Genomic DNA, 14,582 nt, shown 5'->3' on the forward strand with positions numbered 1-14,582 from the left:
GAAGAGTAACCTATCTATGAAGACTCAAGGAGATCTAAAGGAAAGTTAAAGAAAGTACAAGAAGAGTTCCTCACTAGAACTAACTATGATCCCTAACAGGAACACAAAGAGAAGTTCCCTAACAGGAGCTTGACAGAAAGCTGAGAAGATTAGCTTGGACTGTGTTGAAGACAGCAAGTTCCATAAGAACTTGACCTGCGAGTTCCAGTAAGGAGCTGGAGAATGGAAGACAGCGGGAACTCAGTCATGGTCTGCGTGAAGCCCTAGTATCCTTACAATACAATGATTGATGAGACAATCCAATTATAGAATAAAAGTCTTTTGTTAAGTTTATTTTTCTTAGGATTGTTGTAAATATGTTAGGAAAGTTTGTGCATAGAATCTATTAGAAGCGTGGCAAAGGCAAGCTAGTAAATATGGAAAGTTTATAAAAGATAAGTTTTAATTTTATGAAAAGATTTTCAAGAGATTTTATCTTATAGAATTCGATTTTACAAAATGTTATTCTTTTCTAAAATTATATCTTTATTAAGTTTTCCAAAAGATTTTCTTCTAAAATATTTACATAAGTGTTGTGATTATGAAAACGGTAGTTTATTAATTTCTATCTTTTGAAAATCCTACTTTACATACGAGTGCAACTTGTATATAAAGTAGAATTCATAATTGGCACAATGTGTGAGTTTATGCCTGAAGAATCTGAAAAGTGCTCAAAGGTGTAAGTTTTCCAAGTCTAAACTTTGTCATATTAGTTTCGGATTTCATATGTAGCTTTCCAATCACATATTAGAGTCAAGAGTTTGTATTGTTTTGGTATTGGGGTGAGTGTTTAGCATATTGCATACAGATTATAGGCTTCAAGGTTGAAGCTGAGTGTGTGAGTACTTGGGGAGTGGTGAGTGGAATCTAAGTCCGAGACTTAGATTGGGTAGGATAGGGTCCTATCGAGTAGCAAGTTCAGTCAGGAACTTGTGAGAAAGGTCTGATTGTAATAGTTTGTAACTAGGAGTGTTTGGCCTCTTATAGTGGATTGATTTGGTGTTTGAAATCCCTTGGAGGTTCGAGGTTTTACTTCTAATTGGTCCCTGGAAGGTTTCCTCGTAAAATCTTATGTGCAATGCAAGTTCTTTTATTATTCTGTTTTAATTCCACAAAAGTAGTCACAAGGAACTCACATACAATTCAACCCCCCTCTTGTATTGTTCGTCTCAACTAACAATTGGTATCAGATCACTAATTCTCGCGTTTATACAAATAACTTTGTTGAGTAAGTTCCTGAGGAGAGATGAATTATCGAGAGAAGCTTGAAGAAGGGTACTCTACCCAACGTCCACCTATGTTCAATGGTAGAATAACAAGATGGAGATTTTATCAAGGCTGAAAATTACCAGGTTTGGCGTGTTATTGAGTCTGGTGATTTTGAGGTAACCAAAATTAATGAGAAAAACGAGGTAGTTCCTATACCTTTATCTGATTTTGAAAAAGAAGATTTTTAAAAATTTGAATTGAATGCTTTAGCTATTAAATTGTTGCATTGTGGACTTAAATCCCATGAGCACAACAGAATCATGGGATGCAAGTCTGCTAAGCCAATATGGGATCTACGTGAAGTTACTCATGAAGGTACAAATGAGGTAAAACGTTCTAAAATTGATTTATTGATGTCTAAATATGAAAGATTTGAAATGCAACCTTAGGATCGGAAACCATAGAAGAAATGTTTACTAGATACAATGATATAATCAATGAGTTGGGTTCCCTTACCAGACATATTCCTATAGATGAACAGGCAAGAAAGGTTTTAAGAAGTCTTCCTCAAGATGAACGCTAGAGATCCAAGGTGACTGTACTGCAAGAAACCAAGGACTTCACAAAGTTCAACATGGAACAGCTGGCTGGATCTTTGATGACACATGAACTTCACTTAGGAACTAATGCTGAAAGTTCCAAGAACAAGAGTCTGGCGTTGAAAGCTCAAGACACTAATGAGTCAGAAGTTGATGAAGATGAGATGGCCATGCTGGTGAGAAGATTCAAGAAGATGCTTGGTAACAGGAAGTATGATAGGAACAAGAAATTTTCAAGTTCCAAAGAAACTACTTGTTTCAAGTGTGGTTTAAAAGATCACTTCATTAGAGACTGTCCTCTAAAGGAAAATGATAGAGAAAAGTTAAAAGGAAATGATCAATCAAAAGACTCCAAAGCTTACAAGCCACCTTTTTCAAAGGTAGATGTAAGGAAGGCTAGGATAGCTGCCTGGGGAGACTCGAAGTCAGAAGAAGAAGAAGAAGAAGAAGAAGAAGAAGAAGAAGAAGAAGAAGAAGAAGAAGAAGAAGAAGAAGAAGAAGAAGAAGAAGAAGAAGAGCAGCCATTAGAAGAATCAGCACACTTGTGTCTGATGGCCAAAACAGATGAAAAAGCCAAATCGAAGACACTAGAGGCTGAGGTATGGTTTACTTCTAATGAGTTAAATCATTTCTCTAAAGAAAACTTGATTGACGCTGTTTCGGAAATTCAAGGTGATTTAATGGACTTACATATAGCGAAAGCACCAATTGACAAGGATTTAAAAACTCACAAAGAACACTGTGAATGGATTGATAATAACGATTGAATACATGATAACATACTTATGAATGTGGAAATTTCTTTGTTAAAACTTAGTGGTACTACTCCTAACTATGAAGTTCCTCTTCTTGATCAATATCTAAATTTTGAAAAATTGAAATCCGATTTAGAAGAGTTAAAAGTGGATAAAGCAAGACTTAAGGGGGAACTAACAAGAGCTAGGAAGGGTAAGCAACCCATAGAGTACACTGTATCGGAATGGATAGCTAATGCTCAAGAAAAAAGAACTAAAGGTTTAGGATACATGAAGAAGTTCCACAAAAAAAAAAAAGAAGTATGTTGATCTGCGTAGTAGTATTATCTGTTATTTTTGTGGAAAGACCGGACATAAGCAAAACAAATGTCCTAAGAAAGATAAGTGCACTCTCAAGAATGAAAATCATGTTAGACAGATATAGGTTAGGAAATCTGATTCTACATCTGTTACACAGGTACCCAAGGAGACTTGGGTTCTTGACACTAACATTTGATTTTTCATGCAGGTTCCAGTGAGGGGGAACAACATGTGGTACTCCGACAGCGGTTGTTCTAAGCACATGATTAGAGATAAAACTAGATTTCTCTCACTGGACACTTACTATGGTGAGACTGTGACCTTTGGAGATAACATGAAAGGTGAAATTATTGCCATTAGAAAAGTAGGAAGGTCAAGTTCCCATGCTATTGATAATGTATTTTTGCTCGAGGATTTGAAACACAACTTGTTAAGTATTTCACAATTCTGTGACAAAGGTAACTCTGTTAGCTTTACTTCTAATTCGTGATGAATCATCAACAATGACACTGGGAACACTATACTAGAAGAAACTCGTAAAGGGAACACTTATAAAGTGGATCTCAACGAGGTTCCAAATAGTAGTTTAACATGTCTTAGTGTCATTAAGGATGATCCTCTACTATGGCATAAGAGATTTGGTTATGCCGGTTTTTCTTTACTTGATAAGCTTATATCTAAGGAACTTGTGGAAGGTCTTCCATTTATCAAGTTCCTAAATGATAAAGTTTGTCATGCTTGTGTTAGAGGAAGACCTAAATGATAAAGGTCTTCCCTGCCTCGTGTTTCTTTTAAATCTAAGAATATGGGAAGCACTAAAAGACCTTTAGAACTCGTTCATATGGATCTTTGTGGTCCAATGAGAATCCAAATCAGAAGTGGTATGAGGTATGTTATGGTTACATTTGATGATTTCTCAAGGTTTACATGGATTTTCTTTCTTGTTAGAAAAGATGAAACATTTGATGAATTCGTTGAATTTGTGAAGAAAGAACAGAGAAGAACAGGTAACCAACTAATTCATCTCAGATCAGATCATGGAACATAATTTGAAAACTATAAGTTTGATGAATTCTGTAAAGAACATGGAATGGACCACAACTTCTCTGCTCCTAGGACTCCACAGCAAAATGGAGTGGTAGAACGCAAGAACAGAAGCCTTGAGAATATGGCCAGAACAATGCTGATTTCTAGTGGTTTGCCTAGGAACTTCTGGGCAGAAGTAGTAAACACAACATGCTACATACTAAATCGATTCACTGTTAGAGCCATCACCAACAAGATACCATATGATCTTATCAAAGGGAGAAAGCCTAATATTTCTTACTTTAGATCTATTAGTTGTAGATGTTTTGTTCATAATAATGGTAAAAGAAACTTGGGAAAGTTTGATAAGCGAAGTGATGAGGCTGTATTCTTAGGATATGCCTCAAAAAATAGTAAAGCTTACAGAGTTTATAATAAAAGAGTAATGTGTGTTACAGAGTTTGTACATGTAATATTTGATGAAACTGAACAATTGATTGTTGTATAGGAAGGTGATGATGATTTTGAAATTAGACTTGTACAAAAGTATGATCCAGATGAAGAATCAACATCATTGCAGAAGAAGCACTCTGAAAAGGAAGGTGAAACGAATCCTGAAGCAACAGAGGAAGCACAAGGAACTTCACAGCAGAATCAAGAATAAGAATGGGTGGAAGTTCCTGAAGAAGTTCCAAATGAAACTCAAGTTGAAGTTCCTACAGAAGTACCAGTCAAAAATGCTACACAAGAGAGGTTGTATCCCATCAGAGATTCTCAACCTAAGTCTTGGAAGCATCAAAGTTCACATCCAGTGGAAGCAATCATAAGTGATGTTGCTAAAGGAACTCAGATTAGAGCTCAGTTTAGGAACTTCTGTGCATTCTTTGCATTCCTATCCTCCATGGAACCTAAAATCCATATAGAAGCTTTGACTGATGTCGACTGGATTAATGCTATATATGCAAGTTGAATTGAACGAGTTTGAAATAAACAAAGATTGGCATCTGGAACCTAGACCTAGTTATGAAAAGACTATAGGTCTCAAATGGGTGTACAGAAACAAACTAGATGAACATGGTATTATTGTCAGAAACAAAGCTAGACTTGTGGTTCAAGGGTTTAATCAACAAGTTGGGATTGACTATGATGAGACATTTTCTCCAGTTATAAGGTTATAATCCATTCGTTTACTTATAGCTTTTGCTGCTTACATGGGATTTAGGTTGTACCAGATGGACGTCAAGTGTGCATTCCTAAGTGGATTTCTTAAGGAAGACGTCTATGTGGAACAACCTCCTGGATTTAAAAATCCATAGTTCCCAAACCATGTCTACAAACTTGACAAAGCCCTTTATGGACTATAGCAAGCTCCTAGAGCATGGTATGAAAGGTTGTCCAAGTTCCTTTTGAAAAATGATTTTAAACATGGTAAAATAGATAAACTTTGTTTTTAAAATCAAATGGAACTGACATCTTAGTTGTAAAGATTTATGTTGATGATATATTATTTGGTGCAACTAACGAATCGTTGTGTAAGTACTTTGCTAACCTCATGGGTGGAGAAATTGAAATGAGCATGATGGATGAGTTAAATTTCTTTCTTGGTTTTCAAATTAAGCAAACCGAAGAAGGAATCATGATTCATCAACAGAACTATATTAAGGAACAAATTAAGAAATATAAGCTTGAGAATGCCAAAACCAATAGAACTCATTTGGGGGTTGCAACTAAACTTGATGAAGACCTATCTAGAACTTGCATAGATCAAACCATGTACCGAGGTATGATTAGCTCTCTACTTTAATTAACAACTAGTATACCTGACATCTCTTTTAGTGTAGGTTTGTGTGCCAGGTTCCAAGCAAACCCAAAGGAGTCTCACTTGATAGCAGTAAAAAGAATCCTTCGTTACTTAAAAGGAATTGATGATTTGGGTCTCTTCTATCCTAAAAGTGACTCATTTGAGTTAAATGGTTTTACTAACGCTGACTATGCAGGGTGACTTGGTTAATAGGAAAATCACTTCAGGTATGGCACAGTTTTTAGGATCGTGTTTATTATCTTGGGGTTCTAAGAAACAAAATACGGTTCCATTATCTACAGCTGAAACTAAATATGTAGCTGCAGCAGCATGTTGTTCTCAAATTTTATGGATAAAGCAACATGTTAAAGATTTTGGTAAATTATTTGAATGTGTTCCTATTTACTGTGATAATACAAGTGCTATATGTATTTCTAAAGATCCAGTTCAACACTCAAAGGTCAAACACATCCACATTAGGCATCACTTCCTAAAGGATAATGTGGAATAAGGGAATAAAGTTAGAATTTTGCCAAACTGAGAATCAAATTGCAGATATTCTAACCAAGCCCTTGAATAGAGAAAGATTTGAGAAATTGAGATTGGAACTTGGGATGATTAAGCTGACTTGATTGCTTCTGAAGTTCCAAGATATGGAAAAATTAGAAATATTGTAAAAAGAGCAAAAAGAGCATCTAGCACAACCTAGCTTGCTGTGCTAAACATAGCTAAAGTGTCACCGTTGGTGAATTCCTAGAGGTTAGTTCACTAACACTTGAATGCTTGTGTGATTAGTATTGTACATTGTATATGTGTATAAAGCGTGTTACAAATGCATCAGAATTTTGGAAAATCTTATTTTTGGAAATTAATTGAATTTGAAAAGAAAAGATTTTGTTAAAAAATTCATCCTGATTAATTTTGTAAAATAAATTGAAGTTGTTCAATTAAATGACTGAGATGTACCCATTCATATTACTTGCACTGCTTCATTAAATATAAAAAGAATCTTTCACCCACCTTATCACTCCACTGTATAATCACAAAAACTACTCTCTGTAAAAACCATTAAACTCGTTAAAACCCTAAAACCCTTAACCATGGCAATTGAAACCAGTAAGAATTCCATCGAGAAAATTCCAACCCCACAACATTCCGAACCAAAAGAAACATCACCTCTTATTATGGTGGTTTACAAATTACCTAAAAAGGCCGAAGAAAAACCCGAAGAAGTTCCTATAGCAAACACCCCCACTACTTCTACCACTAAGAAAAATCCAATGGAGAAGGAGAAGGCTTCAGCAGGTGTAGAGGCCTCCTCTTCAGATGTACTCAAAAGATTACAAGAGTGGAAAGAGAAGAAAACGAAGGCAAAATTGCTAGAAGAGCATATCAAGGAAGTGAAGGATTTTGCTGAGGGGGGATTGGAATTTGGAAAGGAGAAACACTTTAAAAACCTCTCTAATAAGCTGAAATTTTGGGTTAAAACCTTTAAAACTCTTTGTTTAAGTGGGTAATAAGACCATAAAGTAAAACTCATTCATGGTGTTTATATCAAAATTTTAGCACACTTTTTAAGATTTAAACCCCTCCAATAAATCTGAAAATTCCATTAAAACCAATTGAAACCTTCTTTACTTATGGGTAATTAAACCCTTTTCACAAAAACCACAAAGTAGTACTTAAATAAAATTCCAGCAATATTATTTTAATAAAAACTCATTTAAACTGCATAAAAACACAATCTTTAAGCTTTATTATCACTTACAATCAATGAGTATACAAAACCCCCAAATCAATTGCAAATTAGAACCCTAAAAATCAACTCTTTTATAATTAAAACCCTAGCTTTTAATTATTTTATAAAATCAGAAATTAAAACCCTTTATAATCTGAAATTTATACTCTTTAATCATTAAAACACAATTATAAAACATACTAATCATATTTCAATAATAAAAATCAAAATCCAAAAATACATATTGTTTCGGGGGTTTTTTGAGTCCCTCGGGAGAGTTACAATTCTGGGAATGCGCGCCTGACGTCTGTATCTGCAAAACCACGAAACTCTAGTTGGGGGACTTCCGCCTCCGACGATCAAGTTAGTATGATTCCGGATGGGTTAAAATGCAGAAAGTAAATGGGTTTTTCTCCCTGATTAAAAGAGATTCCGCAATTAATATTGCTCGGTTTTTTGTGTATATATTTATGAATGTATAATAAATGAGGAATTTCCTCTATTTATAGCAGGTGAAGATCTGCTCCCCCATTAGGGATACAATGCCACGTGTCAGCATCCGATAGGATCCTATTGGGCCTTTGAAGGGCTGCCACTTGTCAGCTTGCTATTGGGCCACATGGCATAGGGGGGGTTTTTTACCCCAAACATTTGCCCCTCACAGGTGTGACGTGGCTTGCCACGTGGCGCCTGTGACACGTGTCACACTCTGGGAATGTGATGGTTCGTCTCCTTCCCTCCATTTTTTTTTGAATTCGAATTTAAATTAGAGGGGGGAGGTGATGGTTCGCCTTCTACCCCCCTCCTATAAATTGGAGACCTCCTCTTCTCATTTGTTACTTTGTGAATTTTCACAAAATTTACTTGAGAGAAAAAAGCTCTGACACCGGCTGCTCATTCGTGCAACTAGCTTCTTCCTTCAGACGCACCCGGATACCGGCTGAGTACTTTGACCCTTTCTAAGGTACCGTCTTACTTAATCAATTTCTTCTTGATTTCAATAGAGTCACAGCTGGTCTTACACCGTCTGGGGCACTTTTAGGCAATTTCTTTCATTATTTGCACTCAATAGACCCACAGCCGGTAATAAACCGTCTGGGGCGTCTTCAAACAATTTGTCTTCAAAACTTGCATTCAACAGACCCATAGCCGAAATTATTCCGTCTGGGGCATCTTCAAACAATTTTCCAAAATTGCATTCAATAGACCCACCGCCGGAAATATTCCGTCTGGGGCATTTTTTAGCAATCTCTATAATATGCTTTCTATAGACCCACAGCCGGCCTTGTGCCGTCTGGGGCATCTTCAAGCAATTTTTTCTTTTTTGATTTGAATTCATAAGACCCCCAGCCGGCCTTGTGCCGTCTTGGGTATTTTTGTGCAATTTTCTTCAAATACTACATCTTATGGATCCTCAGACGGTCTTATACCGTCTGGGGTATCTTGGAGCAATCTTCACAAAATGCGCCCCATAGATACCGTCTGGGGTATCTTGGAGCAATTTTCAAAAAGGCACTCTATAGATACTGTCTGGGGTATCTTTAAGTCATCTTCATAAACTGCTTTCTATAGATACCATCTGGGGTATCTTTGAGCAATCTTCAAAAATTGCATTCTATTTGATACCGTGTGGGGTATCTTTAAGCAATCTTCAAAAACTGCATTCTATTTGATAACGTCTGGGGTATCTTTGAGTGATTTTCTACGCAAACGCCTTACTGTTTTCTTTGTATTTCAGCTTTCAAAACATACATAACCGGAATCTTCCGCCTGTGGCATCTGCAAGCCACATTTTGAGATAACGGTCTTCTACGAACTTCACAACTTCAAGGTACCGTCTCTGCCCTTCACAACTTTTTGAGTTTTTCCCGATTGCATAGGTTAGAGAATAATGGACTCTCCCAACACACACACGATACAACTAAGGGCAGATGTCAACCGTTCACCGGCTAAGTCTAGGATTGGGGATGCCGTCTAGGGGTGTTTGGACCACCCTTATTCTGCTAGGAATCCGACCGTCTCTGTTCATGTGCAGGATAAAATGGCTCAGACAAGGAAAACGGATGTTGACCCCAAGTACTAATTAGATGATTCAGCCGGACTCCGGTTGAGGATGCTCCTTTTGACCAACCGGGCGTACCTAGCACGCCCGGAGATGAGATACTAGAAGAGCCCGGGAGCTCAGGCGGTGAGGAAACCGTCCAACAGTCCGACTCAACTGAGTCTACAATGACGCCGGATGCCCCTCAAGACGATGAGGAGGCCTATAACTGGCCATCAGCAAATAATCCAACAGAGGCGCACATGAGCGCCCGAGATGTGGTGACATTAAATGCAACCCTCCCGGCTTTTTTGGAGAAGCGCCCTGTAAGGGCCGGATGGGAGGTCGGTGTCCCGCCTACTGATGCAACCGTCATCTGGGATGACGACCTAGAATACGCCGATAATTATTTCGGTTGCTATGAGGCGACATTTAAAGCCGGCCTCCGGTTTCCCCTCCACAAAACAATCAAAGCCATTCTAAGGGGTTACGACCTTGGCGTCTGGCAGCTCACACCAAACTCTTGGGTGAATATTTTAGGATATATTGCCGCCTGCGAGATGCAGGACATGACGCCTAGCTGGGAGGCGTTCGCACACATGCACTACCTGAGCTGTGCCCCAGGCGGTTGGAATGCGTGGTACACATTAACCACACATGTAGAGTACATGATGACTTTGGAGAAGCCCTCCAAATGGACTAGCTAGAAGAGCAAGTTTTATTTCGTCTCTTCCCCATCTACGGCTACAAATCACTGGCTACGCCGTTACAATAAGAACCCGGCTCTATTGGGAAAGAAATGTGCCCTCCCCAAGATACCGGCTGAGTCTTAGGATGCAATTATGGAGCCGGGGCTTTTTAAGAAGACTACGATGCCATTGGATGATGGGATACAAATTATTGTCCCTAAATTCTGGGTCCCTCATCCGGACTGGTTCAGAGACAAGGCGTTCCTTTCAGCCTGCGGTCTTAACACCATTTGGGACAAACGTAGGTTTACTGCTTAACCGGCGTATTATGCCGCCTGTATGGTGTTTGAATGCTCTTACATTCTTTCTTTCTTCACTATTTTGCAGAGAAAGGTCTTAAGATGACTCCTCCAGAGAAAACGCCGGCTAAGTCAGCCGCTGAAATTAGGATGGAGCAACTTGAGCTTAAAAGGGCCCAAATTGCGGCCAGAGGTGATGGGGTAAGCATCGGCTGATATTTTACCGTCTGTATGTCTTGCAAACAGTTTTGATTCTAACTTGTCGCTTTGCTATCTTTTGCAGACGGGGAGCCAGAACGTTCCTCGTTCCTTGAGGCAGATGGTGAAGAGACCGGGGGAGGAACTTCCCCCGCCTGCTTCACAGAGGCGGAGGGTCCCAAGTGGCCCCGCACCAACCTCAACCGGTAGAACACCGGCTCCTGATAGACCCACTATCGCAGGCAAAAGTCTGCAAAGCCTGGGTTTGAGCTCAGGGCCGGCTAAGGCCGGATCTAAGGATCCTGAGGCTCCCTCTGGCCGGGTGCTTGCTGTCGCATCCGGCTCAAATGCGGCTGGGGGTGGTCTCACCCCTCAGCCTGAAAACGAAGGTACGGATTTCACTTTTGACCACCCCCCCACCGGTTGCTTGGGCCTGTTCGAGTCAAGTCCCAAGCTTCTCAGTCGGGGGATTCTTCCGGAAGCCGGCTAAATATAGGAGCCTCTTATGCCCAACACTTAACAAATATATCTCATGATGCAGATGTTGCTTCTCGTTGGCCGGATATGCAAAATTATGCCAAGAGAATGCTGAGGACCCTCACCCGGTCCGAGAAGGAGGCGGTACTAGGTGTCCACCAGGTCAACATTGACCGCATTACCTCACTGCTGGCCGAGGTAATATACCGGTTGGAGTACTTTTGTGCAATTTTTCTATTTGCCGGTTGTATTATAACTGAACTAAATTCTTTTCCGGCTGACTTTGTAGGTAATGTTGAGGGTTGAAGGGTTAAAAACCCCCTTGCGGAAGAAGTAAGAGGAGGTAAGGGATGCCCAAAGACGGGCAGCCGAGTTACTTGATGTCTGTCAATATAACTCCCTAATGCTTGAAATCCAAACTAAAGCTCGGGAGATAAAACAAGAGGAACTAATTCGGGAGCTTACGGCTGCTGCTGATACAGCCAACCAAAATGCTACCGATTGGAAACTCCAAGTTGACAAACTTAAGGCTGACGTCAAGGCCTTGGGGGAGGCTGACAAGGAGAACGCTGGGCTAAAAGACGAGGTCACCCGGCTGAAGGACGAGCTGGTTAAAACTAAGAAGGAGCATCTGGACCAGCTGTCGGCTGAACAGAACCGACTGGTTACCAAGAATGAGCGCGACTGCGAAGCGCGCATGAAGATGGCATGGTCCATGATCCATCCGGACACCGACTATGCTTTCTTCGACTTGAGGTACAGATACGCAACTGAGGTATTTGACGCTCAAGTTCTTGGGACTGAGCAGTCGGCGCCCTTCGAGGAGTGGGCCAACATAGGGGATATGGCGGAAGAAGAGGTGCCAGGTGGGGCCGGAAAAGCCCAACCCCAGAAGACCCAAGATCCCCCTATTGCCGGTCAGGACCAGCAGCCGGAGAAACAGCAGCAACAACAGTAGCTCAATTATTATTTTTTAACTCCTACTTCCATCCGGCCTGCGAGCCGTGTACTTTTCTATCTCTTTTCTCCGGACAAGGGTCCGGCTAACATTATGAATTTGAAATTTATATATATATATATATATATATATATATATATATATATATATATATATATATATATATATATATATATATATATGTACCTACTGTGTCGGTTTGCTTTGTCAGTATTTGTTTCAATTTTTTTGCAATTTTTTGCCTTGAATGAAATCTTTGTTGCAATTTGAATTAATATATGCCGGATGCATTAGCCCTGTCTGCCCCTGGATGGTTGTTTGCTTAATAGTTACCAACTTGAAGCAAGCAGCCGTCCACAAGCATCAAGATGAATGTATAGGCGGTCCTTGACCGTTTTAAAACAAAATTGAACCCAAGTCGAATCTGCCAGCTGTGCCGGCTAAATCAAACCTAGAATACGCGCTTAACCGGCTGAGGATTACCCCTTGGGTATCCGACAATGTCGTTGGTTGGCATGCAAGCGGCCCTTGGCCGGACGTATGCATTTTAAACAATTGCGGATTAATTGACAAGGTTTTGACCTTGATAATGGAAATGGTGCCCGACTGCATTGCTTTTTGGCAAAAGCTAGCTGAAGACCAAGATTTAATTCAACGCCCGTATTGCGTTGGGGCAATAGTCGAATGTCCCTTGATTTTAACAAGGTTTTGACCTTGTTTATGGAAGCTAGGGCTGGCTGTAGTGCTTTTTGGCAAAAGTCGGCTGTAGATCAAGATTTAATTTAGCGTCTATATTACCTTGGGGCAATAACCGGGTGTATCTTGATTTCAATAGGTCATTCAATTAGCCATGGGTTATCTTTAACCTAACCGGTTAAAGCCGTTTGAGTTTATGACCTGTAGAACAATGTACCACCTGGAAGGGAGATGTTCTCTTCGACGAATTCACCCAAATGGGCGTCGCCAGATGCTTGCTCATGGTTAGAGAAAGCGGTTTAAAATATGTTGGCCTTTGGACTTTTGAATAACTAAGTTAGGTACTTAGCCTTCTACTCATTTTGAGCAGACGAGTGCCCAGATGTGCATTGCACAGGTGGGACTTGGAAGATGCCCGGTTGTGCATTGCACATGGGACTTAGAAGTTGTCCGATTGTGCATTGCACATGGGACAATATACAAAAAAAAATTGAAATTAAGTAACTTTTTCATCAATATACTCTATTTACAAAATATTTACAAATCTTTAGAAGTAGTACTTTTTCAAGTTGTCTACATTCCAGGTTCTGGCTAGCTGCCTGCCGTCTGGTGTTTCCAGGCGGTAGGTTCCGCCTCTTTTTTCTTCAAAAATCCGGCAGGGGCCCTCCCAATTAGGGGTTAGCTTTCCTTGCTCATTTTCCCTACCGGTTGCCTCCATTTTTCATAGCACAAAGTCCCCCACTTTGAGGGGTCGTTTGTGTACTCTTTTGTTGTAGGCCCTCGTCATTCTAAGACGGTATATCTCATGACGCAAGGCGACGTTGCCCCTGCGCTCCGGGAGTGAATCCAATGCTAGACGCATAGCCTCCCAACTTGGCTCCTCATCATAGAGCATGACTCGGAGTGTTGGTTCATAAAGTTCAATTGGCAGGACGACTTCAGTGCCGTATGTCATGAGAAATGGGGTTTCACCGGTTGCCCCTTTTTCAGTTGTTCTGATGGCCCAAAGGACGTGAGGTAACTCATCCTCCCAAAGACCGCCAGCTCTTTCAATCTTCTTTTATATGCCGTCTGAGATGAGCTTGTTGAAGGCTTCAACTTGACCGTTTGCTTGGGGGCGGCCAACGGATGCAAAACAATGTGAGATCCCTTGATCTCCCAACCAACTCTTTAGGGTAGGCGTTTCAAACTGAGGACCGTTGTCAAAGACCATAGACATAGGAACCCCGAACCGGGTGATGAGGTTTCTCCAAATGAAGGAGATGACATCCTTTGTCTCAATGCCCTTGACTGCCTCTGTCTCAACCCACTTGATGAAGTAATCTACAGCCACTAGAATGTATCTTCTTCCGCCTGATGCAGGCGTATAAGGACTTAAGATGTCCATGCCTCATTTTGCAAATGGGACCGAGCTGTAGACGGCCGTCAGATATGTTGCCGGACGGTGTATGAGCCGGCCAAACCTCTGGCACTTGTCACATTTCTTCACCAATTCCATGGCGTCTGCCTCAAGAGTGGGCCAAAAATAGCCTTGCCGCCTGGCCCTCTTTGCTAGAGTTCTGTCGCCTATATGTGAAGCACAAAAGCCCGCGTGCAGATCCCCTAGCACCTCTTTTCCCCTTTCAAGGGTAACACACTTCAGCAACGACTGGAGGTAACCCTTTCTCAAGAGCTCTCCCTTGTACATTTCGAAGCTCAAAGCTCGCTTCTTCAATGCTGCCGCCTCTAAAGGGGCATCCGGCAAAGTGTCGTCTACC

General features: G+C 40.5%; 1 protein-coding gene across 1 annotated transcript; it reads left to right on the top strand.

Moving 5' to 3' along the window:
* The first annotated feature begins 1,882 nt into the window (after window positions 1-1,882).
* LOC110684447 lies at window positions 1,883-3,665 on the top strand. The gene is made up of 3 exons (XM_021860905.1): window positions 1,883-2,227; window positions 3,111-3,243; window positions 3,430-3,665. Exons 1-3 carry the CDS (start codon window positions 1,883-1,885, stop codon window positions 3,663-3,665), a joined length of 714 nt encoding a protein of 237 aa, XP_021716597.1.
* The last annotated feature ends 10,917 nt before the right edge of the window (window positions 3,666-14,582 follow it).

The sequence above is a fragment of the Chenopodium quinoa genome, unplaced genomic scaffold (assembly GCF_001683475.1).
Source record: "Chenopodium quinoa cultivar QQ74 unplaced genomic scaffold, ASM168347v1, whole genome shotgun sequence".
Taxonomy (NCBI): domain Eukaryota; kingdom Viridiplantae; phylum Streptophyta; class Magnoliopsida; order Caryophyllales; family Amaranthaceae; genus Chenopodium; species Chenopodium quinoa.

What these genes read in the sequence shown, in the direction of transcription:
- LOC110684447 (XM_021860905.1), top strand. Translation starts at nt 1,883, where the DNA reads ATGGAACAGCTGGCTGGATCTTTGATGACACATGAACTTCACTTAGGA. An exon ending in ACAAGCCACCTTTTTCAAAG is followed by an intron (nt 2,228 to 3,110) that starts GTAGATGTAAGG and finishes TTTTTCATGCAG; the next exon opens with GTTCCAGTGAGGGGGAACAA. An exon ending in CTTTGGAGATAACATGAAAG is followed by an intron (nt 3,244 to 3,429) that starts GTGAAATTATTG and finishes ACACTATACTAG; the next exon opens with AAGAAACTCGTAAAGGGAAC.